Source organism: Copadichromis virginalis, linkage group LG6, assembly GCF_057382275.1.
Source record: "Copadichromis virginalis isolate Kocher_CV1m ecotype Utaka linkage group LG6, C_Virginalis_male_GT1.1, whole genome shotgun sequence".
In the NCBI taxonomy this organism is placed as follows: Eukaryota; Metazoa; Chordata; class Actinopteri; order Cichliformes; family Cichlidae; genus Copadichromis; species Copadichromis virginalis.
Window position 1 is genome coordinate 11,246,362 of NC_140623.1, and position 17,703 is coordinate 11,264,064.

General features: G+C 39.5%; 2 protein-coding genes across 2 annotated transcripts in view; one reads left to right on the forward strand and one right to left on the reverse strand.

Annotated features, from left to right (window-relative positions):
* The window catches only part of ncf4 (neutrophil cytosolic factor 4), a 42,742-nt gene that overhangs the window by 14,786 nt on the left and 10,253 nt on the right, over window positions 1–17,703 (reverse strand). The window contains exons 4-7 of the mRNA XM_085458614.1: window positions 17,360–17,430; window positions 16,563–16,690; window positions 10,607–10,658; window positions 982–1,080 (exon numbers count right to left, since the gene is read on the reverse strand). Coding sequence (XP_085314740.1) covers window positions 982–1,080; window positions 10,607–10,658; window positions 16,563–16,690; window positions 17,360–17,430 — 350 coding nt within the window. The remainder of the gene's footprint in view (window positions 1–981; window positions 1,081–10,606; window positions 10,659–16,562; window positions 16,691–17,359; window positions 17,431–17,703) is intronic.
* pvalb7 (parvalbumin 7) overlaps window positions 1,050–17,703 on the forward strand; it is a 45,417-nt gene continuing 28,763 nt past the window's right edge. The window contains exon 1 of the mRNA XM_085458617.1: window positions 1,050–1,220. Within this exon, the coding sequence (XP_085314743.1) occupies window positions 1,214–1,220 (7 nt within the window). The 5' untranslated portion in view covers window positions 1,050–1,213. The remainder of the gene's footprint in view (window positions 1,221–17,703) is intronic.

The window sequence follows — 17,703 nt, forward strand, 5'->3', positions numbered from 1 at the left end:
ATGATGCTCCTTTTTGTTGTTTAAGGGTCTTTTGTGACCTCTTGGATGACATCATTGCATAACCTGTTTACCAATTACATTAGGGCAATTACATTACCAGTTACATTCCTTTTTGCCCTCAAAACAAATCAAGCTGACTTTCAGTCAGCTTGATTTGAGTGAATTCAGCTTTGAGAGCAGAGCTGCCTGTAAGAGCATGATTCTACTGCAACACTCGCCAAGCAGACACTTGCATCTACAATGGCTTCTTTGTGCATCTAGCTGCTGAGTTCTACGCGCGGGTTATTGATTTTGAGGAATTTGACTGCACAAGTGCCAAAATATAATTCCATATAAATATACATGTTCGTATATTTACTGGAATATATCTGTGCACACAGTCCGGGCAAACATTAGAACAGTCTGCGGGACTGAGATGTGTGTAAAACTAAAATATCTCAGTCTTTTGTCCATCAGTTTTGTCCATCTTTTGGAAGAGGTGCTGGACAACTGGAAAGTGGATGTGTGTGCATTTATTTAGGCTGCAGTCTCTCTCTGCTCTCCTTACTTTCTTATCCTGCCTATTTTTTATCTACTAAGTTAAAAGCAGACAACCATCACTTAACCATTACTTTCTTTCTCTTCTTCACTCTTCTTCATAATTGTATTGCTCATTTTCCCTCTCTTGATGTTTCCCTAATTCCATCTCTCTTCATTGCTCCACTCTGATCTTTAGCTCTTCTATTTTTATTCCTCACTTTTCCCAATATACTCCCAATGAAGACACCACCTCTTTCAACGTAAAAAAAAACTCCTCTTCTTTTCTTCCATCTCATCTCCACCTCCACCTCTTCTTTATTTTCCCACCCCTCCCTCTCACTCTCCATCCAGCTTTCTCAGGCTTCCACTCTCCCACTCTTTCGCTGCCTCTCTCCTTCTCCACCTTTCTCTCTTTCTCTCGTCCCTCTCATATTCTCGCCCTCTTTCTCTCTCCGTTCTTACCTCCAGCCAGTCGACATTGACTCGTCGCAGCAGGAAGATCACCTCTCCCTTCTTCAGGTTCAACTCCGCCTTGCTGTTGCCGCGAAAGTCAAACATCGCCTGAGAAACACACACACGCACACATACACACCACAAAAGAGAGAGTACACACGCACGCACACACACACAAAGTCAGTGAGAGAAAAGAGGAGCGATTTAAAAGAGCATACGGATTCAACACAAAGAAGGAACAATGACGGGTAAGACACTTTTTGCATGTGTATAATTAAGAGAGGAGAGAGCGAGAGAAAGAAGGGACGCTAGAACAAAAATTAGCCTGAAGATGATAATATTTTTGAGCAGAAAAGATATGTGATAGAAAGAAAGTGAAGTTGTGAGTCTAAGAAGAGTTTTAAGGTATGTTTGTGTAAGAGAGAAATAAAGCACAGGAATGAGGAAAGGAGGGCTGCCGAAGTAGCAGTGTTCTTGCTGATACTGGTAAATATGTGTAAGCCTGTCAAACTCTACATGTGTGTGTGTGCGAACTAACGCTGCAGCTGAGGATCAGTTCCAGTAACAACTATTATATATTTATGGAATTTTGAGAATCAGAAATAAAAGTGTGACAAACGCTTGCATCCAAGGTTAACCATTTTTATAGATGCCTATTTTTTCTAATCTAGAAAACATTTATGTACTATAGCTGCATGTGGCACCGTTTACATAACATATGATATACAGTGTCTGTAGTCACTTCTACAAGCGTGAGTGTGTGTAGGATGAAGTCAAAAGCTGGTATGAGGACATTGGAAAACTCAAAAGTTATACAGCCTGAGGAGGCGCCACACTGCAATGTAAAGGTGTGTGTGTGTGTGTGTGTGTGTGTGTGTGTGTGTGTGTGTGTGTATGTATGAAGGGGTGGCTAGATACTCGACTGTCCTAGTCTGCATCAGTGCGTGTGGAATAAAAGCCTCCCAAAGTTGAATTTGCATTTTAAGTAGAACTCAGTAGAGTCATTACCGGGGCTCTACACCTATTCCCATCCTTTTGCTAAGAGACTCCTCAAACACACAGATGACAGACGGCCTATTACACACACAACGACAAACATGCACACACTCAAACTACAATAATCTTTTACTAATACTTGTTCTGTATTAATCTTGTTGGTGTACCGCGCACTCCCATTAGCATTCACGCCCCACACGAGCGTGAATGCTAATGGGGAAGGGGACGAGGGAGGGAGCTGGTGTGGTGGTGGGGTTAGAGTGAGAGACAATGGGAGGAAAGCCATTACATGAGGGAGTGAAAAATAACAAATACAATTTGGAGAATCAGAGAGGTTGGGAGCGAATGAAAAAAGAATGCAGAGCGGTTACATCAGTGGGAGGGAGGTGAAGATGAGGAGGAGGAAGAGGTGGAAAAAGAGGAGGAGATAAGAAAAGTTAAAGTTAAGCAGAGGCACGGTGCTGGGGGAGGCAGTGAGTGAGTGATGGAGTGAGACAGCGAGTGAGTAGGGAATCTCTGTTTTTTCATACTTCATGATTTGACAGGACGTGAGAACTAGGCTGCTGAGGGATGTAAGATTGAGCACATGTGTGGACAACAGAGGCAACGCTCTTGTAAATTCACAGTGATGTGTCACATGTGCTGCCTCCTGCACACCATCCGTGCAGCTCTCTGACATAAGTGAATGGAGGATTTCCAGTTATGTGTTCAACCTGATCCTCCTGACACACTGAGAGAGGTTCATGTCTGTCATGTTTGGTTTTTAAATTTGGTGCTTTGCAAGTAACATCACCAATTCCAGCTAATCTGTGATCTTTTTCTAGGCATTTTGGCTGTTTCTCCACACGTAAACTATGATTTAGGTCATTGAAAATGGAGATGTTATGAATCCCTTTCATGTAGTGGAAACAGAAACTTTTGTCTTGCAACATCAAAGGTGCCTTTATGTTCTTTTTGACACCAGTTCATTATGTTTCGAAGCATATGATTGGCCAAGATTTCTGTTCAGTTAGATTTATATTTGTTGGCCTGCTCTTAATATTGTTTGTTTGTTTTTGGATTTTTGCATTTTCATGAGGCCATTTTTTCCAAACGAAAGCTGAAAATCCCCGTTTTAAAAAATACCTGAGTGAATGGAGCTTTAATCAAGAATCACAATAAATGCTAACGCTGTGTTGTCTACTGGATGTGTAAAAGCAGCTGTTTACTAACATGCTAGCTTTGACATGTTCGCATGGCGTGCGCGACACTCCTGCCAGAGACACAAATCCCCTTTGGGGCCATCCTGGTCAAAAAGCTGTGTTGAACCCTTGTGACAAGGGAGCAGCTGAAATTAGCTTCTTCTTTATGGTCTGTATGGAGTATGCATGTTGTTGCACTCCCCCAAGTGGCCAAAAATATTACTGCAGGTTCAAGACGTTTTGAACTGGTTCCTGTGGTAAGTACATAGTATACTTGAATATCCCAGTATTCCTTTTTAAACAGCAAGAAACCAATCAACTTGAGTTAACCACATACAGAGATGGTAATATGAATCTAAAAACCAGTGCGAGCACCAGAAGCTATGAGCTATCCACAAGTAGACTACACTGAAGTGTTAACAGACACAATCACTCAGCCTTTTGGTCGCACCTGATATAGCCTGCATTAGAAACTTGGTGTGTAAATCCTGAATTTTACTTTCTGTGTCTGTGTCCAAATCTGAGTGTGAGTGTGAGTGAGTGCACGTGTGTGCTGCATGTGTGTCCACAGAAAATGAGACGCAGACTGGTGGCAAATTAATGAAGCTGGGGAGAGAGGGAGCTGGCTGGATTAACAATCCAGATGAGATTACCCTGACCCTGAGGACACGTGCGCTTTGAATTTGGGGCTGCTATTTTTAATGCATTATTCCAGACGCTGTTTTTATTACAGCGTTGACCCGCCGCTGCCTGTAATTTATAGATGATGGGACAATGTGTTGGAGATGATAAGCTGGTATCTGTAGCACAAACACAAAATATGATGTGACAAACCAATTCCCCATCTTTCTGCACCTCTTTTCTCTCTCTCCAATGCAGCGCCAGCTTTATTCCGCCTCTTTCTCCTTTTACTTCTACTTGTCATTTTCCCTTTATCTCTGTTTCAGCCTGTTTCATCCAGAGACTCCTTTCTGTTTTTAAACCATGTCCCTCTGCGTCTCCATTAATAATTTAGCCTTCTAATCAAGTAGTTAGCTTGATGAGTGTAAACTACAAGTTCTCATTGTTGGTAAGATTGGGCTGCGCATAGACATATGACTAAGTGTTAGATGCAATAAATCTTATGATGGTGATGTTGGTCATTGTTAACATTTATGGGAGCTGGGTGGGAAGAATTTGTCCTCAATGTTATCCTGAGAGGCACACAGGAGGAAATCAAAAGGGGTTCAGTTCAAGCCCCCAGCAATCATTAGCAGAGCTGAGCTTTGAGGTGATTTTAGCAATGTGATGACACTATGATCATGTGATGCCAAATCACCCAAAAAGAGTGTCTGCCATACAACACCATAACAAAATGACCACTGGACTCTTTATCTGGCCAGTACAGTGAATTTTAGAAAGACTGTAAGCCTTAAGGAAGTAAGCTTTCATACATTTATAAACATGTAGTTTTTTCTTCTATTAGCCCATTGTCTTATTCCAGCATTCATTTAAGATTAAATTCCTCACAAAAAGAAAAGGAATCAGCTCCTCCTCCCAGCAGTGACATCAATAGAGGCAAAACTGAAAGCATCCGTCCCTTAAAATCTGTCTTTCCTAATGTATCACAAGACACATTAGTGGTGAAAAAAAGACTTCCTGATGTCCTTCTCTGTGTCATTTCTTGTTGTTCAACAGCCATGCAAAGCAAACTATAAGACCGTAGAGTCTCGTCTTTGTCTACACACACGCTACTTTCATTATCGTACGTTGGTGTTGGTACACTGCACAGCGAAAAGCTGGTCTCTAATAGTAGTCACACAGCCCTTGGGTTCAGAAAGCCACAGGGGCAATCATCCAGTACAATTAGTCTTTCACTGACCCCGCCTTAATGAGCTTGTTAAACCCTCAGCTCGTTAGCGTGGCAATAGGGAGGATGATGCTTAATGGAAGTGTCTTTTTTAAATGGATGCCCCATTTCCTAGAAGGCCTGGGGTGAAGGATTATAGTAGAAAACATGTCTTTTTATACATATAAGAATGGACACAGGTTGCAGAGGTTGAGTGTGTATATAGTACTGTGAAAAAGTTGACACCCCTCATTTCTTTATATTTTGCTTCCAATGAGACAGACTCTGTTTTTGGTGTTGAGCGATAGTTCTCGAGGGTCTCTAACGGTCTTTCAAAGTGTCTCTTTGGACATTGGCTGCTTTTTCATTCATGTTTCAGTCCAGTCCTTGTACCTAACTATTCTCAGAGGAAAGTTCTCTTTTTTATTAATTTGTTAAGTATAACAAAACACTGCAACTCAACAGAAGAACCAGTGTTCACAGCAAACTTAGCAAAGAACCAGTTAGAAATTGATTCTTTAGGCACTTTGTTATTAGCAACAAGTCACAAATATTTTTTCCCCCATTTCTGAAGTTGATTCTATGGAAAATGCCAAAGACAGCACAGTCTGACTGGCATAAAATAATGTTTTTGAACTAATAAGGTGGAAGCTATTATTAAACTTGGCATTTCTAAAGGAAGGAGTGAGACAACACTCGTATGGAGTGATAAATCCATATTTGAAATGTTCTGGAGAACTATTCTTGAAGCCTATTTGGACAAATTATAAAAACATTTGCTGAGGAGAGTTCAGGCTGCATTAAAGAATAATGGAGGTCACACCAAAAATTGACCTTTAAGCTTGTTAGTAATGCACAAACACTTTTTTCCCTGTTTCTCAAATAATCAACACATTCATAAGTTAAAGACAATGTTTGCACTTGCACTTGCAAGCAAGACCTTGAATCTCAAAGCGTAGATCGTTTTTCGACTTTCAACAGATTTCCACTGATGCAAAACTAGATTGATGCGAGTGATGGTGACAATGAGCGAGGTAATGGTTTCTGAACTGCTAGAACTTTGATTTTCATGCTGTGACTCACCGTTAACATGTGGCTCACAATCAAGTAACTGTTCAACGTATTGTTTACAGTATCTAAGATGGCCTACATCTAACAGGAAGAAACACAACACATACTGTATCTGTACATAAACATTTGTGCACAGGCACACTGATAAAACCTGCTCTATGACACGATGGCGCTTTGATATTTTCTAGTGTCTGGAATCAAGTCTCATAAATTCTTGGTTACTTTAACACATTTATGTTACATGGTCACATTTTTGCCAGTGAAGATAAGCACTAACACTTCCTAATCAGTTTTTCATCTAAAATTGTAATTTCTGCCTTAACTGTCTTATCCCTCGATAAGTACCTCTTTGATTATTCATTTTTTAGTTTTATTGATATTTTTTCCACCCTTTGTGATTCTTTAATATATCTTTTTGCCTTTTTTATATCATTTATCTATCTTTATTTCTTTCCCTAACTCAATTTTCAGATCAGCCAAATCATGCCACCAGCGTCTGCCTCGTTAAAGTCCTCCTAACCACGAGCAGCCTGTCCCGTTGACCTTGTCTGAAGCTCATAGTACTACAGCTGACAATTACTCATAGCAGTGTTTGGGGGCTAAGCCTGAGCTAATACTAAGTGGAGTGGAAAGAAGTGCTGCAGCGTAAACGCTAACACTTGTACCGGCTCTGCTGTGACAAATGCTGCGCTCTGCTCTTATCCATCAGGCTCAGGCTGGCCATTGATCATTGTTTGGACAGCCACTTTGGTGAGCTGGGAAACACACAGCAGGACACACACCAACACACACTAACGCACAGAGGAAGGATAAGCTTTTCAGCTAGAAAAGGAGAGAAAGCTAAAATAAATGTTGAGTAGGCTGGCAGCTTCATGAGTAGAGTACACCAGTGTTTTACTTTTGTGTGGGAGAGAGGGGAGAGAGAGAGAAGAGGAGAGAGTAAAATGGAGCTGCTTCTTTTAGTTTGGAAATAAAAGACCACTGGAGTGTGCAGAGAGAAATGCAATGTGTGTGCCTGCATCCTTTTTTCTGTGTCGAGCAAGGTTAGTAAAGTTAAATGCTTTTGAAAGGCGATATAGCACACAGAGTTCAAGGACATGTACTCATATTACAGACTCCATACTGTGCAGACATAGCCGCTTACACAACCAAGCAAAGGTGTCTCTCTCTACAAAGTATTACAAATGATTGCTTCATCAAATTAGCTGACAGTGGATCGATTCAGCTATTAGTCAGTGCTGCTATTATGTCAGCTGTGAATATTTCAATCTATCCCTAAACAACTTTAACTTGCTTCAACAGCTTCAGAGAAATTAATGGAACAATGGTGCGATATAGCCAAAGGGAGACACTTCAGGTGGACACAGGTAAAAATAAATAAATAAAGCCACACATGATCTGTTTTCTTAACTGCTTATCCAGTCCTATAGGTGTGGTACACTCTGGACAGGTGACCAGTGATTTTCACAAAATACTGACGCAAGATGGAAAAAGGAAACGGTCATTCTATGGCGATGATTTTAGAAAAAAATCTGCTCTGTAAATTAGACAGTAAATGAAATGTGAACAAACACAGAAATGAAGCCATAATGTTTTGATTATCTTTCATTTCGCTGTAAATGCTGCTGCTGAGTATGAGATGAAACAGATTTGAAGAAAAAAGCCTTTAACAATATTTGCTGAAAAAAAAAAAAAAATTTTTAAACATTATTTTTTGACTTTTTAACTAACTTGCAACATCACCATTTGATTTCCTACATTATTACATTATACTGACATTTATTTTGTACTGAAAGTTGGAGGTACTTCAATAAAAATATACTTCAATATCGCAGTATAATCTCCTTAAAATGCACTACTTGGCATACATGTCCAAAACACAAAGTTTAAAAAAACAGATATATACATGTGTTTTACATGTGTAATGTGTATTCTGGACAACAACTCTTCCATCCATCCATTCTCTTCTGCTTGTACATATCAAGGTCACAGTGGAGGGGCTGGAGCCTATCCCAGGGTACACCCTGGAGAGCTCACCAGTCTCTCACAGGGCTACAAACTGATGTAACTGATGTGTTATAGTCTTATTACTATCTTTTCATGAAGCTCCACTTCAGTGTGTGGCCACCATTTTCTGAAAATGCTTATTTCCATTGTTTTTCTTGGACGCTACTAAAGTAAATCAACCTTATTAACAGTTCAACAGTTCTGAAACAAACGGCTTTAAAGCTCATTTCCCTTTCAGGCAACTTTTTTTCCCGATTGTTTGCCCCACAGAAGTAAAAAAGCAGGAGATTGATGCTTCTGTGCAAACTGGGGTTGTCACTATTTTCAAACCCGATACCAAAATCGAGGAAAATAGGTGAGTCTCTCAAGATCCTTTCAATAGTGTGGAGCAAAAAGGGAAAAATTATGAGGCTGATAAAAAATGTAAACAATACTGATGAGATACTGCGATAATGCAAACGTATTCAGCCATACCCCCTTTTATTTCCTGTTTTCCTGCTCCTAGTGACTTGACTCCATATTTTTGTCCCTGATCAGTTGTTAAGATGCTGCTGTTTCTGTATAGCTTCTGATAGACTTTTCCCAGCTTCAATTTGTGACTGTAAGAAAACTATAGCATGTTTTAAACACAAATAATTGTATTATCCTGTTATACTAACACTGAGGGAAGGACTGATACCATTTGCTTTCTAGCTCTAATCTAAACATTGTCACTTATTAATCAGTCACTAGCCACTAACATGGCTAACATTAACGTGTGCAGTCAGGTTCACATTTATAATAACTCTTTAAAACTTTAATGTTGTTGAAACCAGTGTTTTAATGACTTTGTGAAATTCCTCATAAAAACTAGGTTGACATAATTTTAGATACTTCTCCAAGTTTGATCTGCAGCTGTTCACGTGTTCAGCTGGTAGTGAGGGGAGGGGCTGTGTACCTGCCTGTCTGCAGCATGCTGTGTGAAGTTGTGTGCTAGCTGTAGGACGCAAAGATGGAATTTTATCAATACTGTTGCAAATCACTACCTAATCCATTAATCAATTTTAGTACTGGTTAGTATTTGAGTATACATTTTTTGACAAAATCTACTGCCTGTGGTAGGCTTCAAACTGCACTAATAAAGGAGTACTTGTGCATTTTTACTAATAGTAGAATTTTGTTATTTAGAGGTATTATAACTATTGGTTCTGGTCTCCTTTAACATGCTGGTAAATTAAGTAACTTTTAGGATTAGATGACAAACAAAAATTACCTCATGAGAATAACATTTCTGCTGTGCAAATTTGCACAAACCAACAATACACATACAAGAGATGAGATATTTTTACACACTGTAATGCAACCAGATGACAGAAGGGCTGTCCTCCATCAGTCTGACTGTACTATCAACATTTCTATTCCCACGCAAACAATATTAAGGCTCAACTGATTAACTGATTTTTTAAAATAGCCATTTAGACTCGCTGCTAAGCATTGGCATATCTGGGTCCCGCTACATTTTTGTGAGGATCATTCTGAATTGTAAGTCTTGAAAGTGAGGCCTCTCGTCACTTTTTGAAGGTTTTAATGGTTTGGAGGGATAAATATTATTTAAAAAAAACACAGTAGGAGTAAGATTAGATTTGGGATCTGGTGATCTTGGTTAAAGGGAATGAGTCAAACCAATATGAGCTCTCTTAGCGTAGAAGCCTGCATGTGCGTTCAAAATTCAGTCCAAGATTGTGCTGACCGTATAAAGAATAAAAGCTCTTTTTTTACCCTCATGGAGAGTTTAATTGGCAGGTCATAACTGCTTCATCCTCTGACCTGACCTCATGCCCAAATCTGCACACCAGCACCTGAACCACAAGCGCTCCACAACCTCCAAATCACACAGCTCCTAGAAAAACGACTTTAGAATATAAATGGGTTTCTCTTTCCATCATCAGCATCAGGGAGGAAGGTGTGAATAGAATGGAAATGAGAGGATGTGAAAAAGAGGAGGGGGGAGAGAGGGATGAGAGATGGTTGCAACCTTGGAAAGAGACAGACAAAGGGAGGGGCGAGGAAAAGGACAAAAGTTAAGGGATGCTTAAGGGGAGAGGTGTGGAAGGGAGGAGAAGAGAGTGTGGGAACGGGAGGTTAATACGAAAAGAGAAACGGATACAGAAATTAAAAAAGGAAGTGAAGCGAAGCAGGAACTATTGATGAGGTCAACAGCGTCAAGGGAGAATGGAAGGACAAAAGGCGCAGCACAACATTTGACAAAAGACGCCGTAATTATTGATTTGTCACATCAGATGGCACACTTATGTATGGGATCTGTTTTTTAGGGTTTATTTATGCACTTAGTTTGTGACTTTCACCAAATACTGGTTTCTGTGGCCACGGCTGTGTAAAGTCGTGTGTGTTTGTGTGTGTGTGTGTGCCATGAAAAGCAGTCATGCCGATGGTGCTTATAGGATCACATTGTGCTTCTTGGGGTGATGCGGTGCATTCTGCGTGGTTGTTTGACTACAAAGGTCGTTACTCCGTGGGTTGCAACAGCACAAAAAATAGTAATTACACCAACCTCAGCCCTGGGGGAGGAGAAGAGGTCCATCTTTTGTGACTTCACTTGTTTCCTAGAAGACACAGATGGATAGAGACAAGCCATATAAGGGAACACTGTCTGCATACAAGTAATTCCTCGAAGTGACCTCAAAGTTTAACGCTCTGATGAATCCGCAAGAGATATTTCAGCAGTCATATTTCAGAGATATTTCCTGTAACATCGAGAAACTGGGAAGCTGTTTCCCTTTTCGAAAGCTCAGTCTGCTCTCTCTGGTCAGCTCCACAAGGCCTGAATGATAAAGCACAGTAAGCTTTAGAGTAAGCTTAAATGTAATTGACAAGACAGAGAAAAGCCTGCTGCAGTTATGATAACTGTTTTTCTATCTAACGTGATTAATTTGAACCCATAACCATTTTAAAGAAAATGAGAAATAATTAAATTTGACTCTTCGTCTTACTGGAGCGACTACATGTTTAAAACACTCACTCTGGGAAACAATGTGTCAATAAATGCTGGAAAACACTTGTGTCATTTTCAGGGCCATAAACCCTTTCACATTATTTAAGCACACAGATGTTTTGATTCCACATAAAAGGTTAATATGTGGTCAACAGACACTATTATTAATAATAATAATAATGTATTAATATTAGACATTATTAAACAAATATACATTTTAACTCACGCAGCCCTTAAACTTTTCATTCAGCACTTTCAATATTTCAATTTGTCCAACACTTGTTGGACAAATTGGTTTCCTTGATTACATTTGCCATGCTATCATGCTAAACTAAGAATGCTAAGGATATTAAAATTGTCACTATGAGCGTGGTGGGTATGGTCACATTTAGGTCAAAGCACTGTTATGCTGCACTGCAGTTACAATGCACAAGCACAAAGAAAGTCTTTTGTATTAAACATGTCTGAAAATAAAATACCTGAAACACCTAGCATTTTTTTTATTTTGGATATAGTGGCAGAGATTCATTGAAATATTCAAACAAACAGAAATGCCTTATAAAAATTCTAATGAGTCTAATAGTCAATATTTGGTTTGACCGCTTTTATTCGTCAACAGATCCTGAACTCTGTCTCTTTCTTGTCATTTCAGGAATAGTTCTCCAGGCTTCTGTACGGGTATGCTTTTATTGCACTGATAGTATGTTTGGGATCATTACAATGTATAAAAATGAGGGAGTTGTCAGTAATATGCTTTCCAGGTCGTACTGCATGCTGGATCAAATTCTGATGGTATTTTTCTGCGTTCAGTATTGCATCAATTTTGACAAGATTTCCATCACCACCGAGTGACATGCAGCCCAAACCATGACTGAGCCTCCACCGTGTTTCACAGATGGCTGTAAATAACTACTGTGCCTCTCTCCTGACCTCTTATGTACACATTAATGATGATTTAAACCAATAAAGTGACATTGGATCCATCACTCCATAAAGCCTGTTATTTTCAGTGCAGTTTTTGAGGCCTGCCACTTCTTCTTTCTACTTCCTCAATATTGTTAAGGACACACTGCACACTAAAGCTCATAATTCTTTGAGAGTGCAAAAGTACAATTTCTATGTCGGACAAACTGTATTACCCGTGACATTTCTTATAGATTAAACTAAAGAAATGGGAACGAATTTTGGGCTCCTAATAGCAAAGCGCTGAAGTTTTCTGTTATTTGTAGACACAACACTGATTCATCCTTTGAGTTAGGCTTCTTTTTTACACTTGAATGACTCATAGGCTACTGTTTTGTCAAGTGGCTAAAGAACCAAAAGCAAAAATCAAACATTATTTTAAAAATGGTCATGTACAAGGACTTGACTGGAAGTAAAAAGCAAGAAGTCCAAAAAAAAAAACCCAACAACTTTGAAACCCTACTGGTTAAAAACCCTTTACAAAATTACAAGAAAATGTCAATCTTTGGAAGCAAAATCAAAATAAACGAGAAAGCTTGCTTGAGACTGTTGCACAGTACCAGCCTTTCAGAAAGGTACTGTATTTACTGCAGAATACTGAAGCAAGATAGGTACTGGCAGTGAAAGACCATGTAAAAATCAAATATGTAGCAATTCTTCAGGAAGGAAGTAACAGTTTCTTCAAATGTTCCAACAGACAAATCAACCAAAAGGCCATACAAACCGAGACAGGCAATCTAAGAGCAGAAGAAGCAATGAAAGTCTGCTTTTGCATAAGGTTCCTGTTGAGAGACTCTGCTTTTACCACATCTTCTGTTGATGTAATCCAGCCACAGGGAAAGGGACCAATCAAAAGTCTAAAAGGCCATTATAAATGAGGAAGTAGAACATGAAAAGGATAAAAAGCCTTTATAGATAGAGATATCCTCCTAGGTCTGGCGTCCACATATGTGGACATCACATTTTGGGTTGTCTAGACCAAAATACTAAATTTTGCTCTACAAGGGCCTGATATGCACTCACGAGGACATTATACTGCCACTGTTCTATCACAATTTAACGCAACTGTCCTCTTATGTGGATCTCTTTTATCTCCGAAACAAAAATCAAGTAAAACAAAAAAATCGGGTCATTCTTTGTTTTTAAATTCATCAGGTCCCAATCAGTCTAAATAGCAAAGAAAAACTGAAAATGCATGCCATGAAAGAGTTCAGGTCTCAGGAGGTTAATGCCAAATGAAGGTGCCCTTGCCTCAGCTGAGACGTCATCAGGTCAGGACACCCTTCTTTGATTTGACATCAAATATTTACGGGGGTTTTTTTGAGCGACAGCACCTGTCCTCTGATTAACAATATCAATACACTGCTGTTTCTTACACTCAAACTCATCCATAACAAACTGACCCCTACTTTTTAAGGACTCCTTGAGTCTTTGAATAATAAAAAAACAATACTGTATTTTACAAATCTTCAGTAAATCAATACAGATTTATTGAGCAGATCAAGTTTTTACTACGTCTACATGATCAGTCTTATCAGCCTGTCTCTCAGCCACTGATGCTGTCATTTCTCACATGTGTACAGTAGTTTTAAGAATCATATACTATAAATATATCTACACTATAAAAGCAAACACGTTGTGTGCGATAAAAGACTTACGTTGCGTTGGGGGAAATAGTTCAGGCAGGGAGCTGAAGTTCTTCTTGCAATAAATGACTGAAGTTAGAAGGACACGAGTGAATCACTCATCAGCTGTTTGGCTACCAGCTGACTCCTAGGTATCCAATTATATTCATGCAAAGTTGCATGGTGGCCATCACAAGTGAACTCTCTAAGCTTATTGCTCAACTGATTTACTTCATACCTGCAGTTTTTTGCAGAAGCGCTCGCTATCATCCTGACCTTAGCCATGTTATTTATGACAATATAATTTGCAGTTATGAGAAGAAATCCATTTTAAAAGCAGACTGCTTGCAGCTGGGAGCCAAGCCTTTTAATTCCACATCTAAATGGACAGCCATTATCATAAAGTATTAAGTTAATTCATCCTCTGGAAGGCTTTTTGCTTCATATTTCCTGATAAGAACATAGTAAAGCCATAAATACAAAGGATTTTGAATGCTCTCTTAGTCATGACCTGAAAAAAAAGGTCCATTATGCATTAAGATGATGCAGACCTTCCCTATATGACCAACCCAAGACTAAGCCTCATGTGGAAGCTTGAAGAGTTTCCATGTGATTTATGATAACCAAGACAACTGGGTGTTGAATGCAGCAGCATTTCAGTTTTTCTCCGTATGCTCAGTGAGATCTAAGCTGTTATTCAACCCTCAGTGAATTCATTTTGAATTTGTGTGTGGGCTAAACGCCTATTAATGTATTGTTATGGAGGAAGTAAAAGCTTATATAAGCAAAACACATGTTGTGGGTATATGTGGTCAACTGACCCTGAATTCATAGATGCACAAAATGTTTATACCTTTAAATTAAAAGTGGAGCGCTTAAGCCAAGTTTCAGGTGAAGAGCAGCATCACATGTTTTTAGCACTGATTCACTGCCGGCATTGGTATCTCCTTGTGTACATCACCAAAAGCCAAACTGCAAGACTTAAATTGAAGTACAAAGTTTCATCTCTCTCTGCTTTCATTTCTGTGCAATTAAATATGCAGTCTAAATGACCTTCAGTATTGACTGAGTACTCAAAGTTAACAGCAGCTATCGAATTAAAAAAGTTTTGTGATGAACATTCTTGAAAATGTTTTCCCTTTCATCCTCCACGAGGAGTTACATAAGTCAAGTCTAAGGACCATGAGACATTCAAAGATTGCAGGAGTTACTCATAAAGTAGAACACAAGTTTATGAGATTAGCTGTATCATAAAATGAACCTAGGTTTGCCTGAACCTGTGCATCTCATCTGGGGGGAATTGACACTGAAGTGCTAATAGCTTCAAGCAAGAAAAACCAGTTTAAATATTTATAGAAATCTGCACTCCTGGGTTTGCGCTTTTGGGGGAAATGTATTCTCTTCTCTCTCCATCTTCAGAGAGGTAAATGATGTTGCTGGAGCTTCATCTTGCCTGCTCATATAATTCATACAAGACCTGCATCCAGTCTGCTGTAATTATTTTAATTTCAAAGCACAGTTATTTGAGAAGAGGAAACATGTTCCTTAAGAGAGCAAATTGCACTAGATTGATGTTAATTATATTCATCTAAAAAGATTTTTTTCAAAGCTAAATGAGGCATTTTTCTTTTCGAAGAGTCAAAATGCTTCTGAAATTTCACAGATTAAAGCCACATTTTAACCTTCCAGTTTTTTCAGAGGTATTTATGCCTTGAAAGCAAGCCATTCAAAGCCAGCAATTACCCTCCTTTGTCATTATTTGCAGATGCATCAACTTTAAACGTGATACACTCTGGCTACACCTTTTGCACAGTTAAATACTTTGTACTTAGAGAAATGTTCAAAAGTCTCAGGCTGCCCCACATTTCTTTATATTTTGACAGGAGAACTCTTGAGTGAGACAGCAAGGCCTTAACGTTCTTCGAAATTATTATTTTTTTGGTCAATCAAGTCCATGTACCGGACCATTTATCTGAAAGTCAAATCAAGCAATGACCCATCTTGATCACCCAGTTGATCAGTTGCTGTTCCCCAAAGCCTCATCAGAAATGGTCTCAGTGGACGAGAGGCCGTCAAGAATTCATTTCTAAGAAAGGGAAATGGGAAGGAAAGACCAAAGTATTCCAAATTACACAAGAAGTGGATTGAAAATCGATGGAGTCATGAATCCAGATTTGAAAATTGTTGTTCAAATTGCTGTCAATATGAATGTAAAAGGTCCAGACAGGGGTATAAAAGTGAGTGTCAAACAGCCATCTCTAAAACAGGATGAAGGCTCTCTCATGGTTTGGGGCTGCATTTCACGAAGTAGTGTTGGGGATCCCATCAAAACTAATAGATTTATGAATGCAGAAAAGCTTGATCCACCATGCAATACCATCGGGAAAGCATTTGATTGGCAGCAGCTTCATTTCTTAGCGTTATCCCAACACAATGCCTGTGCAGTAAAAGCATACCTGGAAAACTCACACTGGAACACCATCAGTCATATGCTGGCCTCCCCAGAGCCAGGACCTCAACATTACTGAAGCAGTGTGGGAACAGAAACACGAAAAAAAAAAAAAAAGCACACAGAAACACAAAAGAAAGAAAAAGAAAAAGGCAGCCAAAATCCAAAGGAGAGCTTTGAATGTTCTTTAAGAAGCCCGGAGAACTATTCCTGAAGATTGCTTAAAGAAATGACAAGAAAAGCTACCTAAGAGAGCTCAGGCTGTGTTGAAGAATAAAGTTGGTCGAACAAAGTACTGACTTTGTGTGTTTAAGTCGCTGAACTTCTTTCCCATTTACCTAGCAAAATACTAGTAAAAACGTTTGTAACTGGTGTCTCCTTTGATATAAAACTAATTTCTTTATAGTGACGTCTGACTTGGTGTTAAAGGAGTCAATCTGTGTTTTGGCTTGTTACCATGGGGAATTGTGGGACTTACACTTTGCGGGTATTCGGGCGGAGACGCCTCAGGGCTCGCGGCTGATGCTCAGAATCCTGTTCCGTCTGGTAGAAAAACATCCTGAGAGCCTCGTCTAGCAACACCCATGTTGGCAAACCCAGCAACCTCTTGATATAAGAGAGAGAAAGAGAGACATGGAATGAGGGAAGAGTGAAGTAAAAAAAAAATGGATGAACTATAAGGACATGCAAGAAAGATGGAGATGAGGACTGGTGTAAAAGGAGGGAAATCAGGGTGGATGAATTGAGACGTCAACAGAGACAAAGGGGGTGTAAAGAGAGTGGGAGTTTGATGGAAGAGGAGAAGGAGATGCAGGGTGCTGTGAGAGAAGGAGTGGAGATGAAGCGAGAAGTGTAAGGCGAGTGAAGGCGAGAGAGTGTGGCAAAGAGGGAGCGACGTAGGTTGCGGGGAAAAAGAGAGTAGAGCAGAAAAGAGAAGTGAGTGAGTAGGAGAAAGAGAACCTGATCGTGTTTTTAGCGATGGTGCAACACTGAAACATGTCAAAAGTCCCACAACTACAGTCAGTCAGACGTGATGTGGGCACAGGGCAGAGCAAAGAGAAGAGAGCAGCAACGCCTACATGTTGAGCTCGATCTGCAAACTACAGCTGAAATATCCGAGTCAGTGCTTATCCACCTACAGCATCGTTCAGCCCACTGCGTTGTAGGCTACCGCACTGCACGCTGCAGAAGATGGCAAACATGCCAACAATTCTTTCCTCTGTTGGAAATTTTTAAAAAGACACCGCATCGTGCATAAAAATGAAATGTGATTACCTTCATGTACGTGTTGAGTTCAGGGATTCTGCTCTCTGCAATCTCCTTTTTGTTTCCGAGGAAGATTTTTCCTAAAGAAAACGCATTAAAAAAATGATTGCACACGTGAGATTACACTCTAGAACAGGAGCCATAAAAATGCATTCACATAGAGGACATGCATACGTATGTTTACAATACAGCTGTTTTTGTAAACAAAGCAAGCATGTAAACATGCTCCGATACTGTTGATGCTCTAGTACACTTAAACACCAAGAGCCTGTAAATGTCAATTATTAATTTTAGCTTGATGATTGTGTTCAGTTTTTAACATCAAAAACCAGGGAAATGCGTGCAGGTACTAT